This window comes from Carya illinoinensis, chromosome 12, assembly GCF_018687715.1.
Source record: "Carya illinoinensis cultivar Pawnee chromosome 12, C.illinoinensisPawnee_v1, whole genome shotgun sequence".
NCBI classification, from domain to species: domain Eukaryota; kingdom Viridiplantae; phylum Streptophyta; class Magnoliopsida; order Fagales; family Juglandaceae; genus Carya; species Carya illinoinensis.
Window position 1 is genome coordinate 25,882,489 of NC_056763.1, and position 15,027 is coordinate 25,897,515.

Genomic DNA, 15,027 nt, shown 5'->3' on the forward strand with positions numbered 1-15,027 from the left:
ATTTTAAAAATTACGAGAAACTTACAAAATTTTAAATCTCATTTCTTTTTCTTAAAAGTACCCCTAAAATTTTTATATTTATATTCTTCACCCCTGGTCAGTTTTGTCGTGCTTGGCTAATTTTCAAGGTCAATTGTGGCTGTCTCGCCGATTCGAAGTACTGGGTATCAAATTCGCATGCCACACAGCAGCTGGATGGATGCAGCTAATACGTTCCTTCAGCTTAAAGGCTTAAACGCGTATACGTTGACTGCCTCCAATCCATGATAGAATTGTTCAAAATTCAAGCTTCAGAGCCTTTGCTTCAACCCATTTGTTACATAACTGTGCGTGTACGACTATTCCCTTAGTCATTGTCAATACAAGTTGATTTGGAAGTTTAGCTCGATGTTGATCAGTAGCATATGCACCGGAGACTCGAAAGGAAAAAACTCTTGTGCACGTCGGGTTGAACAGATGAGATCAATTCATTCTTTCATCTCGGTTGTGAATATTAAGAATATATCATACTATCTGTGAATAATAATAAACTAGTAGTGAAAGATAATGAAATAGTTTGAAAATATCTAAGAACAGTTATGTTTCATAGTCTCTTAGATGATAAGACTGATTGTGTTTTGAGAAGTAAGCCAAACTTCGACTTTCAACTGGCCCGCTTATTACTCTATTCATTAGGTCCTCCGTAGTCTCATGAGCTTTTGGCCGTTTAGCTGCGTCTCTTTTAGCATTTAAGCACAATAGAATTTCATGAACGAACAAAATTACTAGAAATCTTCCAATTCCAACGGGCAACACTCCAAACAACATGAGTAAACACATGATTTACCCTGTACGTTTTGTGCTCTATGTGGGAGGGGATTCATGCATGATGCATTCACTTGTTGTAGTTAAGATCGAAAGTAACAAATATGAGAATTGAGCATTCCATGCAATCGTTGTTAATACACCAGAGAGAGAGAGAGCATCTTACCGTTATCACAGGCATAAACAGCCCACTGAGATACACAGATACGAAACCTGACCTCGATCTACCTCACTCGGATCATGTTAACAAGAATGAATCGTGATTTTGTTCATTAACAGGAGCAAAACATCTTGCATGAATCCAACTGACAATACACCACCAAACCAAGGTTGAAAGATAAACAAATGGCTCACTCAGCACGAGAGAATTCTTTTCCAGCCACCAGTTGTGGTTGGGTCGGCCTTTCCTATTTGTTTACAGACGATGGTTGATTCCCTGTATCACGCCTCTGGACATTTTCTATCATTTTCAAGACATCCATGATTTTAGGTCTCTGATCTGGCATCCTCACCACGCATGACATTGCTATCTGTAACATCTCCACCATCTCTTCCTCAATATTTGGGTATCTCATCAGCTCCAAGTCAAAGACTTCTGCTGTCCACTCTTCTCGGACGACTGAATGAACCCACCTGACCAAGTGGACAATCTCGTCACCTGCAGTAGTATGGATGGGGGATTTTCCAGTAAGGAGCTCCAGTAGCACCACCCCAAAGCTGTAGACATCAGAAGGCTGTGCTGCTTTCCTGGTGTCTGTCACTTCTGGGGCTCGGTAACCAGAAGCGCGGGAGATAGGTGGGGCCAGTGCGCTCATTATGGTTGTCAATCCAGCATCAGACACACATCCATACGATCGGGAGTTGAGAAAAATGTTTGAGGATTTGATGTTGCCATGAACAAGCTTCCCACCATTCTCTGAATGGATACAAGCAATGCCTCTTGCTGCACCTATTGCTATTCTTAGTCGGGCATCCCAGTCCAAAGGGGTCCTATCCTCTCCTCTTTTACCTGAAAAAACATATATGCATTAGAAGATGTCTCAAGATCTACAGCTACTTACCACTCTAGTTATCTGGTCCAGGAAATTCACCGAGTTATATTCATAAACAGGGACTCTTGAAGCTTTAATACCAACAGAAAATTATCTCAAGCCTTGAGGCGGAAGAAACATCAAATGGTAAGCAAGCTGCCCATACAACATCGGTTCAGCCATAATTGACTTCTTGGTCAGATAAAGTCAAATCTTGCCACAACTTTCAAAAACTAGAAATAGAATGCCTATTGACCCTTATTTTCTAAGTTATATTCAAAGCACTCAAATTGCTCACAAATAACTGAAATAACAAAACTGCACATTCTTATTCTGACAATCAACAGAGTTGAACTTCCACTTGAGTATGCTAGTACAGTGAAGTTAAACAGGTGCTCGTTTAAGTATTCAACATGCATAGTCCTCTGAGACGTCCTCTGAGATTCAGATATTTAGAACCTCTTGTGATAAGTAACATTCAAACACGAGAGTATTTCAAAATTAAAAGAAAATTGGGAAAAGATTGGAGGAAAATATTTTAGAAGATGACCTTTTTTAGAAAACTTGATATTTTACTTATTAAGAAAAAAGAAAAAGAAATAGAAAAGTAGACAACATTAGAAGAAGGCAGAAACTACAGCAATGAAATTCATACAACAAAGCTTCAAGTTCGCACTTCAAATTAATGGCATTCCTTTTATCTTAAGGATTGAGAAGAATGGCTCTGATCTCAAGAATTGAGAGACATCCATCACAGAGATATGTACTCATAATGCCCTACTTCAGATGTCCAAGGCTCCAAGCCTAAATATAGAAAGCAAGCTTGAACTTGAAAAAACCAGTTGAATGTTCTTACTCCTTATCTAATTGTTCGCAAGACCACTTTTTTTAGATTATATGCAGATCATCCTGATACAATCTCTCACATTCTTGTACAAAGTAAACTCCAAGCATTGGAAAAATCAGACACAAATGAAATTGCTTTTAATTATGAAAACAAGACTTGAACACTAACATGTGTTTGCTAGCAGTTGTACTCTCATGATGCTTTCTTTCCTCCTATGGTGAACCAGCACAAGAGGCAACAAAAATTCTACTTAGGCTCCGTTTGGTTTTACACATGGTCTCAACTTATTTCATTTTATCTCATCTTAGCATCCAAACATCATTCAAATTTCAAACACAGACATTTTTCAATTTCAAATTTTCAATTTTCAATTTTTTATCTCATCATTACAACTTTCCCAAACTTCCAAACAAAATATAAAAAATAATTCAACTTTTTCAAATCCTAAAATAACAAAAAAATATTAAAATACTCTATTCTAACAATATTTTAAATTTATAATATTTTTATTCAACATTTTCTCTTAAACTATCTTAAAATATTTTTATAATACTCCATAAAATATCTTAAACTATTTTACTACTATTCACAAATTTCTCATTTCATCTCTCACCTGTGTAACCAAATGAGGCCTTATTTTTGGTCCCTGCTAGTTAGGTTACTTCAATACAGACATAAACAAGTAAAAAGGAATTTAATAAAGGACTAATTTGCATGTTCCATTACTACTGGCTGGAAAACCAAACATTACAGTTCGATTGCTCGGTAGCAAGGTTTAGCTCCCCAGGTCCATGTCAAGGCATCAAAGGACAAAAACTTTTGAGGCTGCATGCAGCATGCTGTCAGCTCAATCACATGGGGAAAAGGAAAATTGGATTATCCAGCATTGTCGTTAGAAATGTTGAAAGTACGTAAACATACCACTGGAAAATACATCCAGAAATCAGCTTATGCCCAAGAGAGCTCAATTAGAAACAGGAGGCTACAACACTGCCTTCCTCTAAACCTTAAGAAATGTTCCAATTAAATAGAAGTACAAAAATTAAGTGATCAACACAGAAAGATCAGGGGTTAAAGAAAGTAACGAACCATGTAACAAGGCCGAGACGCTTCCCTGGCTGTAATAATCATACACGATCAGCTTCTCATCTTTTGAATAGTAATATGCCTTCAGCTCCAGCACGTTCTCATGTCTAATACTCCCCACAAGCTCCATTTGCTGCTCAAAATCCCGCTTCCCAACGCTCACCTCTTTCAACCTCTTCACCACCACAGCGGTTGCATCCTCTAGAATTGCTTTATAAGCCATGCCGAATGTCCCCTTTCCCAGTACCTCAGCAGAAGCCCTCAGTAAATCCTCCAAATCAAATGCATAGCTACAGCCCTCAAAGAAAACCAGTTTGTTATTCGCATCTTGACTCCTGGAAATCACTTTTTCAGGTGACATCTCTCCCTTCTGCAATTTACCCGATAAACTATCTTCCCTTTTTCTTCTGAAGCAGCAGACAAGTATTAGAAAAGCAAATGCCACAATTCCTAGAACGCCACCAGCAACTATAATTCCTAAAAATGCCGCTTCACTAAGCCTCCCAGTACTCCCATGCTTCGGATAAGATGCTGAAGAGGATGGAAGCGCAGGAGGTACCTTAGCAGGAAAATTTTCAAAAGAAATATTGTTACCACTAAACACCGACCTTGAAAACCTCTGAAGCGACTTAGGCACACTGCCATTCAGATCATTGTTAGACAAATTTAGCACTTGCAATCTGGGCAGATTGAGGTCGGGAATTTCACCCGAAAGGGAATTGTTTGCAAGATTTAAACCCGCCAGCTGATTCAAATTCGAGATTGAGGAAGGAATGCTCCCATTAAAACCATTGTTAGACAAATTGACGATGGTTAAGTTCTTCCAAACAGAGAAATCTGATGGCAATGGACCCGAGAATTTGTTGAATTGAAGGTAAAGAAACGATAAGTTTCTGAGGTTGGCAATATCAGAAGGGAAATGCCCAGTAATGGCATTGGATCTAAGGCTCAAAATTTGCAAAGCTGAGAGGCGGCTTATAGTGTTCGGCGGAATAGGGCCTTTAAATCCAACTCCGGGCAATCGGACGGCTAAAACGCTAGAGTTATCTTTACTACAAGTCACTCCGGTCCAATAGTGACAGACAGGTGAGCTCTCATTCCAGTTGAGAGAGCGAGAATGAGGGAAGTTGTTCACAAAGTCAAGCAGAGCTCGCTTCTCCTCAACTGGGTCCGCATTACCCTGAATGAAAGCCAAACTCACCAAGAAAACCGAAGAGAAAAGAACTCGCAGACCCCCCATTCCCTCACTCTGCGTTAAAATCCTAATTCTTCAACCAGATAACGAGCTGTTTCTGCCAAAACAAAAAACTTCTCTTTAACATCTATAGTTCTGGCTGAATATGAACCAAAACAAACAGACAAAAAACTAAAAGAAGAAAAATGGAGGAACTGTTAAGAAATAGGGAAGGGAAAATAAGCAATTCAAATTCCCAGGTAGTTGTCGACAAAAGTTTTAGCGGGTCTCAGAAAATTCACGCAAAGAAATAAACTTGCAGCCTTTGAACTATGCATTTCAGTCAAAAAGAGGCTTATTTTAATCTGAAAAGCAATTTGTTCCAGCAGAAGCAGTGCTTCCTCTTTTCTTTTTGTTCTTTGCCCTTTAACTTTTTGTTTGAAGTTGCAAAATCGAGAATTCACTGAAAGGAAAAAAGGATGAAAGTTCCAAGAAGAGACGCGCGCTAGAAACTAGAAACAGAAGCTACTAATCCGAGACAGGGAGAGAGAAACAAATCCGAGAGAGAGAAGGTACCTGGCTTTGGCTTATCTTAATTCTTACATACCATCTTTCAGATCTGAACTAAGAAGTTCCTCTGCTAGTGAATGTACGTTAAATACCGAACAACTCTGCTTCTCAGAGATTTTTTTTTTAAAAGGTAAACTTATAATCGGTATGCTAAATAGGAACAAATACTGAGATTTATCGCAAGAATGTGTGTTGTGAAAAACGTACTGGTTAGTGGTTATGATTTCTCTGAGACAATGGTGCCATATAAAGTAGCATCCAATGCTAAAAAGGCAGAGAAAGCTAATGATTTTTCACACAGAACGAGAGAGAAAGAGAGTCAGAGGAAGTGGTTGAGATAAGAAAGTACTGAGATCGCCATTGACGCTTTTGCCGGTGATAGTTTTTGAAATGGCTCCCAATGGCTGTATTTTCTGTGTCTCACTGTTGCTGAATGCTAGAGAGCAAGCAAACGACGGGGACAGAGAGAGAGAGAGAAGACCAGAGATTGTGAGTGAGGAAGCGGCGGTAGTAGAACTTAACGGCGAACGTACGTACGAATGGACGGAAAACCGCCTGGCCGATGTGGGACCGATGTTTGTTCCGTCGACTCGTTTGTTTAGGATGAGTACATTGGGTAGTTTGGGCGGTATAGAAGCAATCTCCACCGTTGAATCTGATCCAATAAATTATACAGACGAAATCGTGCCGTTGGATTGGATAAGTTGCAAACTCTCGTCTAACCTTGTTGTATCAATCATCTCGGATGATAAGTCAGAGGTTGTATGTTAAGATTGCTGTACATTTAATTTATAATATGTTTATTTTAATTTATAAAAGTGAAAGGGAAAATATTAAACATATAACTATTACCATCTTAGATCCTCTGCGCAACCTTGTTTAAAGTGATATGTATTATTGTAAAATAATTTATAAAAATAATATTATTTTATATAAATATTTTCATTTTAAAATATGATTATATAAAAAATTATGCATATCATTATTATTTTCAAAAACTGATTGCTTTATTTATGAGATTTTGGATGTGCTTGAACGATCTTGAAAGATGGGAAATAATTTCCAATTTGTCACCATAAGAGGAAAGAATGTCTTAGGTGGACAAGGAGATGAGATAATTTTAGATAAAAATTAAAATTTTAAAAAATATTATTAAAATATTATTTTAAATTTAAAAATATTAAATTATTTATTATATTTTATATCAAACTTTAAAAATATTATAATAAGAAGATAAAATGAAACATTTTTACCATGTAAACGGGACTAACGTAGCTCTTTTCTGGTTTTGTTATTTTCCTGTATACGCATCGAAGAAAAAGCAAAGAATTGAGGAAGACAAAGTAGGAAACCTGTGAAGGAAAAACTTTTGGTTTTTGTATTTATAATTTTTTGAGCATATTTAAACAACAAATCAGAGTGGCGCAGCGGAAGCGTGGTGGGCCCATAACCCACAGGTCCCAGGATCGAAACCTGGCTCTGATAAATAAGAGTAGCTTCGCTTGCCATTACTATTTTTTTCCCAGATATTTGGATCGTCTTCTTTGATATCTTTCGTTCAGAGATTTTATGTGGTCAAAGGCAAATATATGGAAATGCACTTAAGGCGCTTCCTTTACCTGGCACCATAATTACTAAGTTAGTCCTTCAAAAGCTTGTCGCTTTGAGCCTTTGGTCATGGATCCATGATTTGTATCAACAATGAACGATATTTTACAAGATGAATCTTGCAGACAAAAAAATTGGAGAGAGAGAGAGAGACTTGTATCCATAATCAAGCATGCCTACCACTCAAAATACAGTTCACGCTTCATATATAATCTTAGTAGGTGAAGGTATAACTACATTTTGAAACATGACTACAGTGGTGAGAGAGAGAGAGAGAGAGAGAGAGAGGAACGTTAAAACGATTCTCCACCTTCATTGCAGGAAAATATACATATTACAGGGATGACCAAGTTAGGAGGCTGATGTTCTTATTCAGTTTCAGATTGTAACTACAGTGTATGAGGAGTATCAATGGTAGCCACCATCGCAAAAAGCAGTCTCTTGTTTGTAATTGGTATTATTGGTCTTCAATCTTGAAATTGTACTTGTGGGGATCCAGATGCTCAATATTAAGTTGAAGGGACAACAGCGAGTTCCAACTTGCCTGTCCATTCTTCACCTGGTTTTAAGGTGATTGGTTTCTCCACTGCTGCTGCATCAATGCAAAGCATCTTTTTGTATTCTTCGTCCCCAAAATCCGCCATGGATTTGGACTTCTTCTCCCACGGATTCCAGACGCCTCCATGCAAGCACAATCGAAAAGCATAAAATTTAGATGTCGATCTGTATGGCATTACATATGATTAACCAGGCAAAAATGACAAGACTGGATGCTTGAGATCATATAGATAACTGGCTAATGACCCAAGTAGATGCAAATTAAACAGAGTGCCAACTTAATGCTGTATAATGTTGGATGCCCCTGTATGTGTATATGCAAGTGCATGTAGATACCTGTGTGCACATATTCAATGGATTTTGAGCAGTCAATGGCTTGGTTCAATCTAGTTTTTCAATGCAGACAGAAGGATACATGGTTGGCATTCTGAGACAGAAGTGTCGCGTAAACGACCGACTTTGTGTATGGTGGATTCTTGGAAAGTACTAACTTGTTATTTAAGAATGTCGACTCTATGATTCTATGAGAGATTCCTCACCAACATCTAAAAGCCCTTTCTTCTGTATGGTAAATGTGCGCTTTTTTTCATGATCAAAAACAGCAATCAGGTCCAAGGAATTTAGATAAACTCGATCCACCTGCCAAGAAATGAGAAAACAAGGAAAGTGTCCAAATGAAAAAAAAGCACTCAGTCCAACCAAAAATCTTTCTATTATAAGTACATTGTTTAACAGCAAAGTTAACCCACTATCGTCTGATTTCTATTGATATTGACTATCACTCGTTTCTCTTCCCAATTTCTATCAACAAAAGGATTTTGTCCACAAATGTTCAGAAAAAAGTTCTATTCCACTCAGTGCCGACTGCCTTATAAAGTGTTTGCAATAGGCACTAGCGGTCACTTCCCAAAGCATAAGATTCCCACAACTCAACCACTTAAAAGTAAACATAAAAAGTTTCACCTCAGATTCAAATGTCAAGGCATCTCCTTGTTCCGTGAAGCGCTGTTTCTGACATAAGTTTTCAAGGTAGTCAAGAGTCTCCAACCCCTCTACCCTCACTTCACTGTGAGTACAGTTCATATTTATCAGTGTCCAGAAGAAACAAGTATATAATAAGAGTTTTGGAATTTATTGCAAATATGCAACATGAAAAACAGTGAAAATTATTAATCTTAGTCCAGATTATAGCACTGATTGTTCCTCCCATTTTGAAGTTTTGGGTGATGATGAGTTAACCTGCAGCTCCAGATTCAGATTGACATTCCCCTCCCCTTGTGACCACTCACCACATACATGCATATAGACTTTCAAAAGTCTGAAATATCATAAAGCCAAGAAATGATTTCCAGTTTAGGTTATATGAATCCAGCACATTCTTTGCATGAATGTGCTCCTCAAAGGACAGAAAGGAAGAAAAAGAAAAGATAACGAGTGTAGGAAGCATTTCGTCTTCTATTGAAGATGCTAGTAGCGAAACAAAAGCTTTTTCAACATGAATTTATCGTGTACGTACCTGATATCAGAGATGGAGAAATATGTACGATAGGCAAATGAGAAACTGAAAGGCTTGCAGTCGATGTTTCTGATGCGTGATATCATTGTTAGATACCCATCCTCCGCCAAAGAGACTCTCAGACGAAACTCGAAACTGTAAAGACACATCAAATCATTATCTTTCTATGCCAAAGGGTAAATTTTCAAGTTCACAAGAAAGTTATGGTGGAACCTTGGTCATAGCATGCACCTATTTCTAGGAGTGTGCACCTATTTTGGAAGGATGATAAGTTATCAGGCTCTTTTACTGCACTGGCCTGTATGAACTAATACGATGTTTCTTTTTACTTTTTTTTTCTTCCCAAAATTGAATAACCAAAATGTGATCCTATCACCTTTGATTTCACTTTAAAGTAGGAAGGATGATAAGCTCCTCAAGTTCATACCTATGTGGCCAGATCTTCAGATCTTCTTCAGATGGTTTGAGTAGCAGGTCAATACAGGATTTTCCCTTTGAATCATTGGGATGCAGTGGTGGAGGATTTTGATCGATGACCCAAATCTTGTTCCTGGCAAACCCATATTGTTCCAGCAGTCCACGGGTTCCAAACTAACACGTATTTAATCAAACATTGTCAGTTACATCAACTATCGACCAAGATTAATACATAATTTTATAATACTATAGAAAGTCGGTACCTGCGGGAAACAAATTGGTATTCCTCCTCGCACCGCCTTTGATAGCTTAAAGAAGGGGGAAGGAGGAATCGATAAGAATTAAGAAGATATGAGCAAAAACTCATAACAAGGTTGAGAGGATGCAGAGCAATATGAAAACTCTTCACCATGGTCGTTCCTCCATGAAATTGACAACTTTTACCTTACTACTTGTGAATAGTAATTCTTCACCATGGTCGTTCCTCCATGAAAGAATCTGTCCTCCATGCAAGCTAACCTGGATGGATGTCACACAACAACATCAATATGATACAGTGAGTTTTGCTGCTTTCAAGGTGCAGTTGGCAATATATGAATTAGCACCAAAAGTCATTTCATCTGATTATTTCATCGAGGACCAAGCAGATATCTATGCAATCAATTACCTGATGACTTGAAGAAAGCAAAAGATATGGTAAAGGAAGCGAAGAAGAAATTCTGAGGCAGCAATTAAACAAAGGAGAAAGGAAGGTAAAGGGATCCAACCCGAGCTGAAGCCCCTTGAGGGTTCCTTAGAACGACCTGTTCAATTCCAGTACTCTTGTCCTTTGTAACTTCAACTGCTGCTCTCAGATTAGTTTCTGCCCCAGAATGATTCATTTCAAGAACGCAATTAGGAAATCAATAGAAGAGACAAGAAGACAGAACTCTCTCCAAAACGAAAACCTGAAATTAGTGTCCCAAACACTGTGAACAACCACTTCTGAGCAGTAGAAAATGGCTCACAGAAGTAGTTGAGAATCTGAGCTTTCCCTCTACACCTTTCTTGTGAAACACCAATTTTCTCGTGAACTGAAAACAAAACCCCAACTACCAATTTAACTACTTTAATCTTTATGCACGACTCAAACAAACCCACAGACAAATTATAAATACCAAGAAAATATATGACTCCTCTGAATTGCCCAATACTCACTAATTTCAAACCAGTCCAAACACTACTACGAACTTTATTATGGGAACTGATATAATATCTTATAAATAAAGAGAAAAACTGAAGCCCACCCGGCGCAAACAATGAATGGAAAGCACTATAATCAAGAAAAGTTCATCAACATTTTGGTTTGACCTTTTTTCATCGACAAAGAAAATATCTTGGAGAGTCAGCAGCTGGAAAGATCAGAGTTCAGCCTTCAATCCTCAGTCCTCAGATAATATACTAGTGACAACGTGTGCGTAAGTACGTATAAAGACTCATCAGCCGTGAATTTTTTCTGTGGTCGACTCTGTTTCCACACCTGGTGTAGGATGAAGTCTGACATGTGTCGCTGATTACCAGAATTAACGACCCATTTGGAAAATATCCAGTATTCGGCCCCCGAGTCTGAGAGTTTCAAATAATCTGTTATTTTTTTTTAGAAAAATCATATTTACAATCAGAGTAAATACTGCACAATTCATTTTAAAAAAAATAAATTCGGGATTTATCTGAAAAATAATAAATTTTTTAATAATAAAATTATTATTTTTTAAAATAATTATACGATATTTATACATTTTATAACTATTCGTAATATTATTATATATTTTACATTTATACATTTATCTATCTAGAAAGCGGACAAAGTACAAACTGCCGTGTGTATTTTTTTGTCCCTCTGTTTTTATTTAAATGTATATACACTTTTTATCCTCAAGAAATACGTTGATCGTCAATTAACACGTTGAATGTGCAATTATTATGTATGACTGTATTTCGTAAGGATGTAAAAAAAACTGATAAACTAAACCAGACCGGATCAGACTAAATCGGTGAGATCAATTTGATTTCAAGTTTGGTTTGATCCGGTACCGATTTTAATTTTTTAAAAATAGATCAAAATCGGTCTGGTTCTGAATTTTTTTTTTTTAATCCGGACGGAATCGATTCATATATATATTTTAATTTTTTCTATTGTATATAATTTTTATATATAATATATAATTATATATAAAATATTTTTGTATTATATAATAAATTACTAATTAATATAATATTAAATTTTAAAATCTTATATCATTTTATTTATTGTATTAATAATTATAGTAATATTATATCATTATATATTATAATATAATATAATATAATATATCCCTATATTATATATTATAATATATCATTATAGTCTATAATACAAGTATAATATATATTATAAGATACTACAATATATTATCACTATAGTATTATATATTATAATATACTATATTATATATATTATATAATGTATAATATAGTACATTAAAACCGGAAAACTAAACCAAACTAGATCAGAAATAAGTAAAATCGGAGTATCAGTTTATGAGAGTAACTGGTGCGTAATCAGTTTTGAAAAATATAAAACTGGTACATACCGATTCAATCCTAAATTTTATTCAAAATTAGACTGAACTAAACCCGTTATACCCCTAGTATTTCGGTTGGTTTAATTCAACGAAGGAAGCTTGTTGAAAACCAAAAAAAAAACGTTGATCATCAATTAACACGTGCCAACAAAATTTGACTACCAAATGTTATCATTTTGTTTATTATTATCGTCAGCTCAACTGTCATACTTCAACAAAATGTGAACTAAGCAAAAATCTTAAAAATAAATAATTTTGGGTAGATAAATAATTTGAAGATTATTATTTAATACCACATATAGTTGTGAATTATATAAGCGAAGGTCCGGCTATTGAAGAAGAAAGATTTACTCCAACTGTTAAAGAAATCCATTGAGTACCACTTCGACAGTGAAGTTCAGCTAAAGAATCAGATGCTTCATTAGTAGACTCTGATCCTTACAGCAATATTTTGGGACATAACTCAAAAGATTATCCCCCTCGTCTAGGAAATGATTGAGTAATGCCTGGTTGTTTTCATCTTTTCAACCCTGAAGGTTCAACTTTTTAGGGGCAGAAATGTGATTTTGGTTAATGCAGATTACTTTCAGCACAAGAAGACAGAGTTGCTTTCGGTGCAGAAAGAATGATTTCACTTTCAATAAAAGAAGACAAAACTACTTTCGACGAGAGACATGCTTCTGAAAGTTGAATAGTGAAAAGTCACTATTCACTATTCATTCGTGATTCATGGGATTTCACTATTTGTAAAAGCGTTTCCTTCATCTATAAAAGGATGCTTAGTTTCTTTGTTGAGGTAGAACTTTCTAGCTGAACCAACCTTCAGCAAGAACTGCTTCCCCAATTCCCAGTTTACTTTCAAGCTTATATTTCTCCTTTCTCCTTCCTCCTTTCTTTATCTCAAGCTTGTAAGTCTTTGTTTAAAGTTTACTTTCAATTAATAATATTTGAAAGTTTTGGTTTTTTAATTCATCATTTCATATTTTAGCATAGCATGCATTGGAAGTCTGAGACTCCACATACTCTGCTCATGTTTAATTCTTGCCATTAATCTTTGTACTCATTATCTTCATTTTCTTCCAATCTTTACTTGATTCCGCTTTGATGGTACTATATTATATATTGTACCTATATTATATTATAATATATCATTATAGTCTATAATATAATTATAATATATATTATAAGATATTACAATATATTATCATTATAGTCTATAATATAATTATAATATATATTATAAGATATTACAATATATTATCATTATAGTATTATATATTATAATATACTATATTATATAATATATAATATAGTACATTAAAACTAGAAAATTAAACCAACTGGATCGGAAATCGGTAAACTCGGAATATCGGTTTAGAAAAGTAACTGGTGCGTAATCGATTTTGAAAAATATAAAACTGCTACATACCGGTTCAATCTTAAATTTTGTTCAAAATTAGACGAGACTAGACCCATTACACCCCTAGTATTTTGGTTGGTTTAATTCAATGAAGGAAGCTTGTTGAGAAAAAAAAAAAAAAAAAACGTTGATCTTCAATTAACACGTGCCAACAAAATTTGACTACCAATGTTATCATTTTGTTTATTATCGTCAGCTCAACTATCATACTTCAACAGAATGTGTACTAAGCAAAAATCTTAAAAATAAATAATTTTGGGTAGATAAATAATTTGAAGATTATTATTTAATAACGTGATATATAGTCGTGAATTATATTTGTTTGTATATTTATATTTGTAACTATCAATTTTTTTTAAAATTTTAAAATTTTTTCAACAGGTGTATTCCATACGAATAATGTTTTATACAAAAATCATGAACAATTTTGGCATTACAGGTTCCAATTTAGCGGGGAAAAAAGAATTTTTTTTTTTTAAGAATTTAAATCTTGATGATGTTAGAAGTATTTGCTATTAACCATGGGCCCGAGACAAGATGATTTTGTCGCTCTCGGTCACCTTTGTACAATCTCGTAGAAACACAGACAAAAGTTGGAATAATAATTCAAACCCACTTACTTTGATTGGATGGCTTCGTGGTCATGAGCATTACACGTATATAGGATTTACGTTTGTATTAGAACATAAATAATGAACGTTATTACCAATTGAAATGTAGTACTCTGAAATGACCCGAAATTGGATCTTACTTTATTTGAGATTGTTCCTTTTAATCGTAATCAAAGATGTTTTATTGTCTCTCATTTCTTTTCCGAACAAATCAAAGAACCTAATGATCGAACTCATCCCATAATTGTAAAAGTTGAACATTAGAGAAAATATTAATCATATTAAATTATTATTTTCATTTTAAAAGAAAAAAAAAATCTAAATTGATAACAAGAGAGTTGATCTACTCTGGAGGTAGCAACCGCCACCCCTCCAAATGGTTGGAACCCATCTCGCCCCGCTCCAGGGTTGCTAGGATCACCCATGAAGCGTGGGTGGGTGAACTTCTTTTAATGTTTAGTAAAAAGAAATTACTTTAGTTATAAAAAAATTACATAAAAATAAATTTATAAATTAATGTAAAATATTGTTTATATTAAATCTTAAATCGGAGATAAATTTCATTTCATAATATGTTTTGGTGATAATTTTTGCTTTAGAACTCAAATTATTCAAATGATATATTGCATTACTAAATCAGCAAAATATAACATTTGGCACCCTTAATTAAAATTATGCATTATTACATTTTTTTTTCCATTTATTTAAAATATGAAAATTGGAGAGTAGCAAATAAAGGTTGTAATTTGTCATTTATGATGGCTACGCCAAAAGAAGTAAAA

The 15,027-nt window shown here is 35.1% G+C and overlaps 2 protein-coding genes and 1 non-coding gene across 7 annotated transcripts; 1 reads left to right on the top strand and 2 right to left on the bottom strand.

Moving 5' to 3' along the window:
- Nucleotides 1–900: 900 nt before the first annotated feature.
- LOC122289141 (probable inactive receptor kinase At4g23740) lies at nt 901–6,045 on the bottom strand. Of its 3 annotated transcripts, none has more exons than XM_043096094.1 (3): nt 5,720–6,045; nt 3,772–5,060; nt 901–1,813 (listed from the first exon to the last, which is right to left on the bottom strand). In XM_043096094.1, exons 2-3 carry the CDS (start codon nt 5,006–5,008, stop codon nt 1,212–1,214), a joined length of 1,839 nt encoding a protein of 612 aa, XP_042952028.1. In that variant the 5' UTR covers nt 5,009–5,060; nt 5,720–6,045; the 3' UTR covers nt 901–1,211. The 3 variants fall into 3 exon arrangements, with proteins under 3 accessions (XP_042952028.1, XP_042952027.1, XP_042952026.1); XM_043096093.1 differs by having other exon boundaries at nt 5,862–6,044; XM_043096092.1 differs by having other exon boundaries at nt 5,519–6,044.
- An 880-nt stretch (nt 6,046–6,925) lies between these two features.
- On the top strand, nt 6,926–6,997 carry TRNAM-CAU. The gene has a single exon. It is a non-coding gene; the product is annotated as a tRNA-Met (tRNA).
- A 300-nt stretch (nt 6,998–7,297) lies between these two features.
- LOC122289142 (putative glucose-6-phosphate 1-epimerase) lies at nt 7,298–11,118 on the bottom strand. Of its 3 annotated transcripts, none has more exons than XM_043096096.1 (10): nt 10,962–11,118; nt 10,559–10,684; nt 10,379–10,473; nt 10,056–10,130; nt 9,875–9,910; nt 9,622–9,785; nt 9,195–9,329; nt 8,642–8,744; nt 8,218–8,317; nt 7,298–7,799 (listed from the first exon to the last, which is right to left on the bottom strand). In XM_043096096.1, the coding sequence occupies exons 1-10, from the start codon at nt 10,969–10,971 to the stop codon at nt 7,630–7,632; spliced, it is 1,014 nt and encodes a 337-aa protein (XP_042952030.1). In that variant the 5' UTR covers nt 10,972–11,118; the 3' UTR covers nt 7,298–7,629. The 3 variants fall into 3 exon arrangements, with proteins under 3 accessions (XP_042952030.1, XP_042952029.1, XP_042952031.1); XM_043096095.1 differs by having other exon boundaries at nt 9,875–9,919; XM_043096097.1 differs by lacking the exon at nt 10,962–11,118 and adding an exon at nt 10,809–10,935 and having other exon boundaries at nt 9,875–9,919; nt 10,379–10,684.
- Nucleotides 11,119–15,027: the final 3,909 nt, after the last annotated feature.